The 11,842-nt window shown below is 55.2% G+C and overlaps 1 protein-coding gene across 1 annotated transcript; it reads left to right on the forward strand.

The window, feature by feature from the left end:
* Positions 1–145: 145 nt before the first annotated feature.
* LRRC32 (leucine rich repeat containing 32) lies at positions 146–11,836 on the forward strand. Its single transcript, XM_005867040.2, has 3 exons — positions 146–363; positions 4,468–4,558; positions 9,514–11,836. Exons 2-3 carry the CDS (start codon positions 4,472–4,474, stop codon positions 11,404–11,406), a joined length of 1,980 nt encoding a protein of 659 aa, XP_005867102.1. The 5' UTR covers positions 146–363; positions 4,468–4,471; the 3' UTR covers positions 11,407–11,836.
* Positions 11,837–11,842: the final 6 nt, after the last annotated feature.

Below are 11,842 nucleotides of genomic sequence, written 5' to 3' on the forward strand. Positions count from 1 at the left end.
AGCGGGGCGGGGGCCCCCGCCCGCCGCCGTCCTCCACCCACACGTGGAGCCAGGGCTGACCCGCCCGGAGGTCTCCCAGGCGGCTAACTCAACAGATCTTTCCCGCAAAGGGGTGAGACCTGTTCCCATTTGACAGATGGGAAAACAAGGGCAGAGAGGCCAGCGCTTGGCGGGAACATACAGTTAGTCGAGGGCAGACTAGGATTTGAATCCAGATCTCCTGCCATCCTCTGCTCTGCGCTGGGCGGCTGGGCGTGAGGCTTCCCATCCCACCGCACCAGACAGCCTGCCTACCTGCGGTGAGGGGGAAGGCGGACGCTCACCTCTCTCCAGGGGTCTCTGAAGCAGCCTTCTTCGTGGGTGGTAAGATGTGAGGGACCCCTACCCCCACCCTGAGCCGCCTGAGATTCTGTCATCACAGCCACATTCCTTTGGGTTAAGGTCTAATTCCTCCGTGGGATGCACATGTCTGCCCCTAGTGATTCCCTGCTGGCTAGGGGCTTCCACCGCAGCTCTCTCAGGACCCCACTCTGCCAGGAATCCCTGATGGGCAGGGAAGGGGGGTAGCCGGGTCCAGCACTCTGAGCCTGTCCACTTGTGGATGTTGGGGGGAAGCTGTCATTCGAGGGGGTTAGAGAGGGAGATCTTGGCCTGGTGCCGGGGAACATGAGCTTTGGAAGCAGACAGACTGGATTCTTATCCTGACTCTATTAACTGACTGTGTGACTTTGGGTCAGTCACCTCCCTGAGCCTGGTTTTCCTCATAGGCCAATTGAGGACAGTTATAAAGGGGCCAGGCAGTTCAGCACCTGCTGGGAAGCACAGCATTCGGGTCATGTAGACCTGGGCTAAATCCCAAAATACTTACGAGCTGGGTAACTATTGGGTAAATCATTTCATCTTTCTGAGCCTCAGTTTTCTCATCTGTAAAATGGAAATTATAGTAACTACTTTACTGGTTTATTGTGAGAATTAAGTGAGATAATATAGGTCAGGTACTTAGAAGAATGTTGAACATCCTTAAATGGTAAGGATGGGCTTATTTATGATAGTGGGCATTGTCCCGCCTCATCCCACCCCCTCCACCCTCTCTCTTTCTACACACACACACACACACACACACACACACACACACACACATACATTGTTTAACATTTCCCCTCCCGGTCAGAATCCTAAGATAGCTCTTGCCTCCTCTTGCCTAGGCCTCTAGTCTGCAAGCTTGAGGTCTCCATTCTCAGCATATCTCGCCTAGGCCGTTTAGCTCTGCCGGTCATTGTCCCAGCTAAAAAGACAGTCTGTCCAGGACATTATCACAGGCATTATCAGCTTGCTCATCACAATAGTTGGAGTAGCCAGTGGTAGAACGGGAACCAGGCTATTTGCCCTACTGGTGGGACACCGAGGCACTGAAGGGTTAGGGGACTTGCCCCAGAACAGGCTGGGGAGCAGTAGTCTAGCTGTCAGCCTGGGTCTAAGTGACCCCAGTCTTCTTCCCTCTTGAGAGTGAGTTGCCCTCAAATTCTACACACTTTGTTTTGGGCACTGCTGATGGATGCCCACTGCTGAGGGGCCCCCTTCTGTCAGATGCCAGGCCCGAGTTCCATTGGTGCAGGGACCGTCCCTGCTGAATGCTCTGATGCCCACCTTGGGGGCAGGGTGAGATTTGGCAGGCAGAGGAGGGGAAAATGAGGGCCCCTTTGGGCGGCAATGCCTTCCAGTTCTGTACTGAGCCAGGCCCTTCCTTGTCCTCACCTCACACTTACCCCTCAGCCCATTTCAGTAGAGCTTCTACCCCTCGCCCCGCCATTTGTTCAATAGATCGTTGGTGAGCACCACTTGATAGACTCCTGTCCCCATAGAATAAAAAATTAATGATCAGGAAATCTTCAATGTGATGAAAACAATAAACCATGTGAGGGTGTGGGGAAGAGCATTCCAGGTGGAGGGAGCAGCAGGCAAAGGCCCTGAGGTAGGAATGCACGTGTGGTGGTTGAGGACTGGTGAGAAGAATGGCAAACACTAGAATCTGGTGAAGGAAGGGCAAATGGTAGATGGAGTCAGAGAGGAGAGGTATAAAGCCTGGATTATACTGGAGGTTTTTAGGCAATGAGATTCATGATCTGGTCTATGATTTAACGACACCTCTCTGGCAGCTATGTGTAGGCCAGACTGAAAGGGGTCAGGGTGGAAGTTAGGTGTTGCTGTGGTGGAGGCCCAGGGTCATGGTGGTGACTCTGTTTGTGGCAATGATGGAGGAGGGAGGTGGGCAGCTCTGGGGGTTTCTTCAGAGAGAACAGGCAGAGCCCACTGACAGGGAGAAGGAGTGTGGCAGGGAGGTGAAGGGAGAGTCAAGGAGAGCAACTGCTCTGGCCAGTGTCACCATGTCACTGAGACTCCTCCTGTCAATTCTCAGTGCCTTCCCTGGCCTGTCCAGTGAGCCCCTCTGCCCTAGGGGCACTTCCCTTAGGAATATGTGGGAGGGAGTAATCATAGAGTGCTTGGTGCTGTGCTCACTGGAAGCTCAGGGGCTGTGGGAACCTGGAGGAAGAGCCAAGCACATAGCCCAGACTTGGGAAACCAGAGCAGGCTCCTTGGAGGAGGTGACATCTTAGCTGAGACCCAAAGGATGAGGAGGTATTCAGCACAGAGAGGGGAGGGAGTGAAGGTTTGGAGCAGTGAAAGGGGCTCTGAGACCTGAAGGCAATAGGAGGCTTCCAGAACCCAGAGTGGGAGAGGGGGCAGTGAGAAATGAAGTTGGAGAGAAGATCTGGCCGCAAGGCATACTCCCCAAGGGCCTCAAAGGCCCCCTGAGGGGTTTCCACTCAATTCTGCGTATACCAGCTTTCGGATGGGTGGTGATGTTCTGCTTTTTAAACAGCAGAACAAAATTTCCTGTAAAAGCCTGACCCATAATGCAGGTGAGAAGAGCGAGCCTTTGTGGGGGCAGAGGCCCATGGCCTAGGGGAACCCAGGGAACAGGTTTTGAAAGACCACACTTGAACAATAAAGGAACTCAGAGCATCCACCTTCATTTAAAATTCGTTGTAAGGACGATAACTGGGTCGAATAGTAAAGACCCAGCCTGCAAAGGTCCTATAAATGCGTCTTCTCCTAAAGCACCCTCAGAGTCACAACTCAGCACCCATTTATTGAGCCCTTTTGGAGACCATATAGTGTAGAGGTTAAGAGCACAGACTAGGAGCCAGACTTGTTATCTGTGAGACCTTGAATGTGTTACTTAATCTCTCTGGGCCTCAGTTTTCCTGTCTGTAAAATGGGAACGCTAATCATGGAGCCAAGTCATTGAATTATTGTGAGGATTAAATGAGTTAATACATGTGAAGTGTGGAGAAGCGTGCCTGGTACATAATAAGGGCTCCCTAAGTAGAACATACGTCATTTGATCTTTAAGAAAACTTGGTGAAGTCAGCATTAACCCCAGAAAAGGAAACTGAGACTCAGAGAGGTGAAATGATTTGCACACGGTCACACAGCAGGTTAGTTGGGGAATCAGAGGGAACAGTTGGATATGGGTGACTCTGAGTCCAGTGCTCTTGGAGGGTCCCTCCTTCTTAATGCTCTGTATGTATTATGGTCACTTCTGTGCGTTTATTTGTGTTCCTAGTTTCCAGCACAGAGGTAGATGTGAGGAGGCATTCAATAAAAGTGTGAATGAATGAATGAAATTGATAGATTGAGCTGTGTATTCCTAGCCCCTGACCCAGGTCTTCAGTGAGTGAGCTCCGAGTAGCACTGAGATTCCACCCTGCTGAGGTCACCCTGGTGCTCATAAAGGGAAGGGCAGGTCCAACAGGCCCGCGTGTCCCCCTGCCCTGGCACGGGTGGTGGCTTCAGTGAAAGTAAAGGGCCTGGCAGCCTGCTCCTGGGGAAGTTCACAGCCACAATGCCGGGCCAGGGCAAGCCTCCGGTGGGGCTTCCTGTCAGGGCTCCAGGCCCAGCCATCAAACAATGGCAGGGGCTCAAGAATCAGAAAATCAAAAGAAAAAGGGCAAAATAAAGGCGTGTGTGTGTGTGTGTGTGTGTGTGTGTGTGTGTGTGTGTGTAATTCCGTTTAGGGTCTGAGGAGTTACGAAGGGGTGAGCTGCTTGTGGCTTGAGTAGAAAGGGAGTCAGAGGCCCAGCTGCCCACCTCACCTCATCCCAGCCCTGAGGTTGGCCCAGGGCAGCCCTTAGGGTCCCTCTGCCTCCTGCTCACCTCCTCCAGATTGTTCTCCACCAGTTGGAGACTTTTGAAACCCAAATCAGACCATGTTGCCCACTGTTTAAAAACTCTTTCTGGGGGCATGGCCTAGCTCCTTGGCGTAGCACTGGAGGCCCTCTGTGAGGGGCTACACCTTCATTTCAGATACGGCTGTGGTCTGAGGGCAGGGTGGGAGGGTGTGGGCTGGCCGTGGGAAGGAGCCTGAAGTTTTACAATGTCCCCTTTCCTCCCTGCCCTATGCAGAGCCATGAGCCACCGGATCCTGCTGCTCCTGGCCGTGCTGACCCTGGGCCTGGCTACCTCCCAACAGGGAGACAAGGTTCCCTGTAAGATGGTAAGAAGCCCTGCCCAGGCAGGGTAAGCTCCCCCACCCCCACCCCCACCCAGCCCTAGGGTATTCTGTCTTCCCAGCCCCAGAAGCCAAAGTTAGAGGAGTCAGAAAAGGAAAAGGAATGCATTTAAACCTTGCATTTGATTAGCACCTGCTAAAATGTTTAAATACCTTATTTACTATTAATCCTGCCAGGTGAGTACCATATTCCCATTTTACAGAATTGGAAGCTGAGGCTTGGAGAGGTTAAGTGACTTGTCCAAGGTCATTCAACTGGGACCACTGGGGCCAATATTGGACTCTATTCCCTCTGCCCCCACAAGGTGATACAGAATTTGGGGTCAGTCAGCTGGGAAGGGCTCTTCTGTTTTGGGTCCCTGGGCTCCTTGACTTGGGCCCATCTGCCGCAGCCCTGCTGGGAAGCCTCACTCATCACTGCCCAGGTCAAATGCTGCCTCCTTCAGGAAGCCTCTTCTGATTCCTCCCAGGCTGACCTGGTTCTGTTGCTCCCTTTGCTGGTCTTCCCCAGCCCCAAGCTTCCCTCCTTCTCAATATTGAGCACGTGGTATAGTTCGCAAGTGGGCCCAAGCCTGCCTCACCACCAGACCAAAGTTCCCGAGGGCAGGGACCGGGCTTGATTCACTCTGTTCCTTTGTCCTGCCCTTTGCCAGGAGACTAGCCCTGACATATTGCCGCCCTGTGGGGTGCAGGGAAAGAGACCACCCAGGTCCACTTATGAAGCTGGGCAGTCACTGAGCTCAAGGCAGAAGCTTGCCCTGGGGGAAGGGACAGGCCCTGTGGCAGCCCCACTTGGACCTGGGACTGGAAGCTTATGACACAGAATGGCCACCGGCTTCTGGAGGCTGCAGGTGCTGGCAGCCAGGCCTGGGGCCCTCCCCTGGCGTTGCAGTGTCCTGCTGTGGTCACCTTACTTCTTGCTCTTTAGAGCCCTTCTGAGTTCCCAGAACCCAGAATCATAGGCAGAGAGGCCTCAGATGTCACCAAACGCAGCCCCACATTCTGCCTGGGGAGACAGCTCAGAGAAGGGAAGGCCCTGGGCCACCCAGCAGGACGGGGAACTGGGTGAGCTTTGGATTGGGGAGAGATGAGATAATAGGCAGGAAGGTGCCTTCTGGACTGCCATAGAAGGAGTCATGATGATTTTTAAGATAATAAAAAAATTTAAAAAATTTTTTTCACATGCCGAGGGCTCGCAAGGCGCCTGCTGCATGCTGAGGACTTTCTCTCCCTTTCTCCTGCCCAGATTCCTTTTTCAGCAGGAAACTGAGGCCGAGAGAAGAACTGTGGCCACCAGGATTATGCAGATCGGAAGTAATAGAGCGGTATTCGAACCCAGCTCCCAGGGCTTATGCTGCCCACTGCGAGTGATTTACTGCCCTGCTTCGCTGCTCTGTGCAGGTGGCAAAATGGAGTTGGGCGGCAAGTCCTCTTCCCTCCTAAAAAACAAACAGAAAACAAACAAACAAAAAAACTTGGGCAGTGGCAGCCTGGCATCCCAGAGGGAGTGGGCAGAGTGTTGCTAAGGGCTGACTCCTCCAAGACCCTTCCCCAAGTAAGGCAGGGGTGCTGGGGGCTCGGAGCTCGGGCCGTGGGGGGTGCGCTGGAAGTGAATGCTGCGAGCTGCACTTCAAGCTCCTTCGACTGAACTGCAGAGCCCGTGGTGGTGCAGCACTGCCTGCAGCCGCCTCCTCTGGGTCCCTGGCAGGGGTCCTGGGCACCCGGGCAGAAAGCAAGTCTTAGGCTCTGGGCTTGGCCAGCCTGTGTCCTGACTCAGCTCTCAGGGGCTGGTGGCCCAGGGAGCCTTTGAGAATTCAGGAGTGAAATGGGGTATGGGCTTGCCTGCAGGAGAACATGTGATGCATAGCACAGTGCCCCCCACAGGGTAAATGCTCAGGAAGTGGTAACTGCTGTTACTTACTCTGCTGAAGGACTCAACCTGGGTACTCAACAAGCTGAGGGCGCAGTGGTCAAACTTGGCTGGCAGTAGGAAAAGGAACTCCTAATGGTACTTTTGAGCCTCTGACTATATGATTTGGGGAAGCCACCTCCCTCCTCCGAGGCTCAGCTTCCTTAGAGGGTACAATGAGGTAAATATGCCTTCGAAGATTGAATGAGGCAAGGGATCTATGCATTCAGCACAAGCCTGGCACACAGCTGGCGCTCCATGGTTAGTGGCAGTCACTGTGTTAATGTTCTTTTTGCTGTGACTGCTTAAATAAGGATGGTCCAGGAGCTGAGGACAGGATGAGGGACCATGCCTGGTGGCCCCAGCTGGCCGAGAGGTTGGGAGGGAGAAAGGGGCAAGGAGCCAGGCAAGACTGGCCAGGTGGCCAGGATAGGTTTCTGGTTCACATGATGCCCAACCTCAGGGGCATCCCTGGGCTGTGCTGCATAGAGTAGGAAGAGGCACACAGGTGCCTGTTGGAGGACAGTCCATTCCTCCCCCTCCTCACCTTGGGGATCTTGAGAGGAAGCTGACAGCTGGGGCCAGGCAGGGAGCCCCCTTACCCTCACCCCATCACCAGGCCCTGCTGGCTTAGCTACTGACTCACCACGACCTCGTGCAGGGCACTGCCATCTTCAAGCTCAGTCTCCCCATCTTGGAATTGGGTGGGCTGGACCCTTTTTGCTCTAACAGTCTTTGACTTTAGTCTGAATATATGGATCATCCCTTTACTTTCTTTTTAGAAAGGTGTTGACTCAATCCCTCAGACCTTTACCAAACCAATGATGTCTAGGACTCTTTCATTCATTAAAAAGATTTAGTGAGCACCTTCTGTGGGCCAGGTCCAAGGCCTCCACATCAATCAAAACGGTCCGTTTGCTCTGAGCTCACTGTCTAGCAGGTCCCCACACAGACAGCCACAATTCAGGGGCCAAAGCTATGACAGGAAGCACAGAGGCTGTAAGAAAACCCAAAGGAGGCCCCAACCTGGCCAGGAATCAGGGAAGGCTTCCTGGCAGAGGAGATCCTGGACTTAGCATGCAGAGTTCCCCGTGCAGATTTTGTTGGGAAGGACATAACCAGCACAGGGAACAGTAAGGAGGAGACCCAGAGCTGGGGCTGGGAGGGTTAATGATCAGTGGTCAGATATGATCCCTGTGGGCTGGGCTGGAGTTGGTTGGGAGGAGAGGGGACAGCTCCTCAGGGGCCACAAACAGCCCTGAACCTGCTGAGAGCCCTGGAGTTTGCCCTGGAGGGGTTTCAACAGAAGGCAGCACTCTCTGAGTGGAATTTGAGAGCAATTGCCAGGCATCTGGTTGGTGGGTGGATCAGAAGGGTCAGTGGAGACAGAAGCTGGGGCAGGAGTGAGCCTGAGCTGGTAGAAGTCAGACCAGCTGAGAAAGGCCAGGGCTCCTGGTATGCTAGAAAAGACGAGAGGAAGGCTGCACTTACATGGAAAGAATTCTGGCCTCAGAAAGCACATGAGATAGAAGGACAAAAGTGGGGCCTTTAGTTGTTAAAATATCTGGGTTGAAAACCCAGCTCTGTTCCTCAGCAGCTGGGTGATCTGAACCCTTCCTTACCTCTCTGGGCTTTCTTTTCTTAAATGGGGGCGACCATATTGACAGGCCGGCTATTGTGAAGACCCAGTGAGACCATGGGTCTGAAAATGCCAAAAAATCTAAAATGCTGAGTGGGTGAGAGGGAAGGATGAGTTACTTTCTGGATAAGAAACCAGAGTGGGCCTGTGACTTGATGGGGCACGCGCCACAAAATCAGAGTGTTGTCATCAGAGAGCGTGGGCTGGGACCCTGGACGTCGTTTCCCCTGCCCCTTACGCTCACCCCATCTCCAGGACCAGATCAGGACCGGGCCTTGGGAAGCACAGCCACTGACAGGGGCGGGGGTGGGTGGCAGCAGCAGAAAGGGCCCTCCTGGGGAGTGTTACCGAGGAAGCAGGCTTTGGGACCCAGGATGAGGGCTTGAATGAGATCTGAGGACAGGAAGCTAAAAACTGATGACAAGAGGGAAAACTGCATTTTTTCCTTTTGGAAACAACTCCCCCAAAGTGGGTTCATCTAGTCTTACACCAACTGGGTCAACGTAACTACCTGGGCCCATAGAAGGAAGCCAGGGTGTGGAACCAGGAGGCCTGGGTCCCAGCTCGGCTCTGTTCCTCATGGCCCTGGGCCACTCTAGATCAGTGGTTCTCAATCTTGGCTGCACATTAGAATCACCTGGAATCTTTTTAAAATCCTGATTTCTGGGCCTCATTCTCTGGAAATAGTAACAAAGAAACAGAATTTCCAGAGAATGAGGCCCAGAAATCAGGATTTTAAAAAGATTCCCAGGTGATTCTAATGTGCAGCCAAGGTTGAGAACTGCTGCTCTAGATCAAGCATGTCAAGTGGCTGCCGGGCCGCATGCCTCATTTACTTAAACAAAGCTTGCAGCCTGCCAGCGGCTGGGCTGCAGAGAGTTTGGCATGCTTGCTCTGTGGCTCAGTTTCCTGTAAAATGGGTTAATGATTAGTACCAAGACTGAGCTCATTAAGGAGCTCGTTAAGGAGCTCGTTAACTCAAATTACTCTATCAACTCAATGCAAAAAATCGGCAGAGAGACAGCTGGTATCTCAAAAAACTCGTTAGTCGGGACACTCGTAAGTCAAGGCCCCACTGTACAGGGTTTTTGGTCATTTGTCCTTCTAACTTTCTATCATCTCTCTGTCTACCCATCAAAGCTTCCTTGAGTCCCTCCCGATGCCAGTGCTGCACTGGGTGCCGGAGATAGGGGCAAGGAGCAGGATGGGGGTCATCCGGACATGGGGTGATTAGGCTGGGATGGAGGAATGTCGAGCATCCTGGGAGGCCAGGGGAGAAGCCAGCCAAGCCTGGCGGGAGCTCAAGGTCACCCTTCCTAGAGGCACGTGTCCAATTCCAGCTCCTACTGCACCCATTAATGCCTGCTGCTCTCTCTGCCTCCCCGTCCCCAGGTGAACAAGGAGGTCTTCTGCCAATTCCTTGGCCTGGTGCAGGTCCCCTCGGTGCTCCCGCGGGACATCGAAGCCCTTGACCTATCTGGAAACCAGCTTCAGAGCATCCTGGCCTCGCCCCTGGGCCTCTACACAGCGCTTCGTCACCTGGACCTGAGCTCCAACGAGATCAGCTTCGTCCAGCCAGGTGTCTTCGAGGCCCTGTCCCACCTGGAGCACCTCAACCTGGCCCACAACCGCCTGGCGCTGAGCACTGGGGGTCTGGGCCCCCTGCTGCACGTGAAGTCTCTGGACCTGTCTGGGAACAGCCTGTACAGCGGCCTGGTGGAGCAGCTGCTGGGGGAGGCGCCAGCCCTGCGCACCCTCGCACTGGCGGAGAACAGCCTGACCCGCCTGGCCCGCCAGACCTTCTGGGGCACACCTGCGCTCGAGCGGCTGGACCTACACAGCAACGTGCTGATGGACATAGAGGATGGGGCTTTCGAGGCCATGCCCCACCTGACCCACCTTAACCTGTCCAGAAACTCCCTCACCTGCATCTCCGACTTCAGCCTCCAGCAGCTGCGGGTGCTGGACCTGAGCTGCAACAGCATCGAGGCCTTTCAGATGGCTCCCGAGTCCCAGGCCGGGTACCAGCTCACCTGGCTCGACCTGCGGGAGAACAAACTGCTCCACTTCCCTGACTTGGCCGCACTCCCGAGACTCATCTACCTGAACGTGTCCAGCAACCTCATCAGTCTCCCTGCGGGGCCGCCCCAGGGTGGCGAGGCCATCTATGCGCCCTCTGAGGGCTGGTCAGCCTCGCCCCTCTCGAACCCCAGCCGGAATGCCAGCACCCACCCCTTCTCCCAGCTCTTGAATCTGGATTTGAGCTACAATGAGATTGAGCTGGTCCCCGAGGGCTTTCTGGGGCACCTGACCTCCCTGCGCTTCCTGAACCTCAGCCGAAACTGCTTGAAGGCCTTTGAGGCTCGGAGTGCGGGCTCCCTGCCCTGCCTGGTGCTCCTGGACATGAGCCACAATGCGCTGAAGACACTGGAGCTGGGCACCCGCGCCCTGGGGTCTCTGCGGACGCTGCTCCTACAGCACAATGCCCTGCAGGACCTGCCCCCACACACCTTTGCTGGCCTGGCTAGCTTGCAGAGGCTCAACCTGCAGGGGAACCGGGTCATTCCCTGTGGGGGGTCAGGGGGGCCTGGACCCTCCGGCTGCGTGGACTTCTCTGGCATCTCCTCCCTCCGCAGCCTAAACTTGGTGGACAACGAGTTGGAGACGCTCTGGGCAGGTGCCTTCCTCCACACACCACTAACGGAGCTGGACCTCTCTTCCAATCCGGGGCTGGATGTGGCCACGGGGGCCTTGGTGGGCCTGGAGGCCTCCTTGGAGGTCCTGGCCCTGCAGGGCAATGGGCTGGAGGTCCTGCAGGTAGACTTGCCCTACTTCAGCTGCCTCAAGCAGCTCAATCTCGCCGAGAACCGCCTGAGCCGCCTGCCGGCCTGGACGCAGGCCGTGTCTCTGGAGATGCTGGACCTGAGGAACAACAGCTTCAGCCTGCTGCCCAGCAGTGCCATGGGCGGCCTGGAGACCAGCCTGCGGCGCCTCTACCTGCAGGGGAATCCGCTCAGCTGCTGCGGCAATGGCTGGCTGGCGGCCCAGCTGCACCAGGGCCGTGTGGACATGGATGCCACCCAGGACCTGATCTGCCGCTTCGACTCCCAGGAGGAGGTGTTCCTGAGCCACGTGCGCCCTGAGGACTGTGAGGAGGGGGGGCTCAAGAATGTCAACCTCATCATCATCCTCACCTTCACGCTCGTCTCTGCCATTGTCCTCACCATGCTGGCCACCTGTTGCTGTGTCCGCCAGCAGAGGTTCAACCAACAGTACAAAGCCTAGAGCAGCCAGGCTGCGGAAGAGCTCAGCCGGAGACCCTTCCAGGACCGCGAGGGAGCCCGAGGCACAGAGGAGGGTGAGGTCTAACCCAAGGCCACACAGTGAGCCAGGGTCCCAGAACCCTAATCTCTAAATCCCAGCCCAGGCTTCCTTTCCCTGCATCCTGCTGCATCGGTAGGTGACGCACTTCCCAGGCCTCACATGCGGTCCAGCTGTGGAAGCTGGACGTGGAGCAGTAGTGGGAGTGACAGAGAATGAGGATGAGCCATCAGATCAACAAATCTTCACCAGACATCTGTTTTGTGCCACACCCTGCGCTGGGCACTGAGGACACTGATGAAGGAGACACATCGAGCATCTCCCAGTCGGGGTGGGGATGGCATCACAGAGCTGTGCAGCGACCACACAGAGTGTGGAGCCCAGGGCTCCAAAGCTCGGC

Source organism: Myotis brandtii, unplaced genomic scaffold (genome assembly GCF_000412655.1).
Source record: "Myotis brandtii unplaced genomic scaffold, ASM41265v1 scaffold244, whole genome shotgun sequence".
NCBI lineage: Eukaryota > Metazoa > Chordata > Mammalia > Chiroptera > Vespertilionidae > Myotis > Myotis brandtii.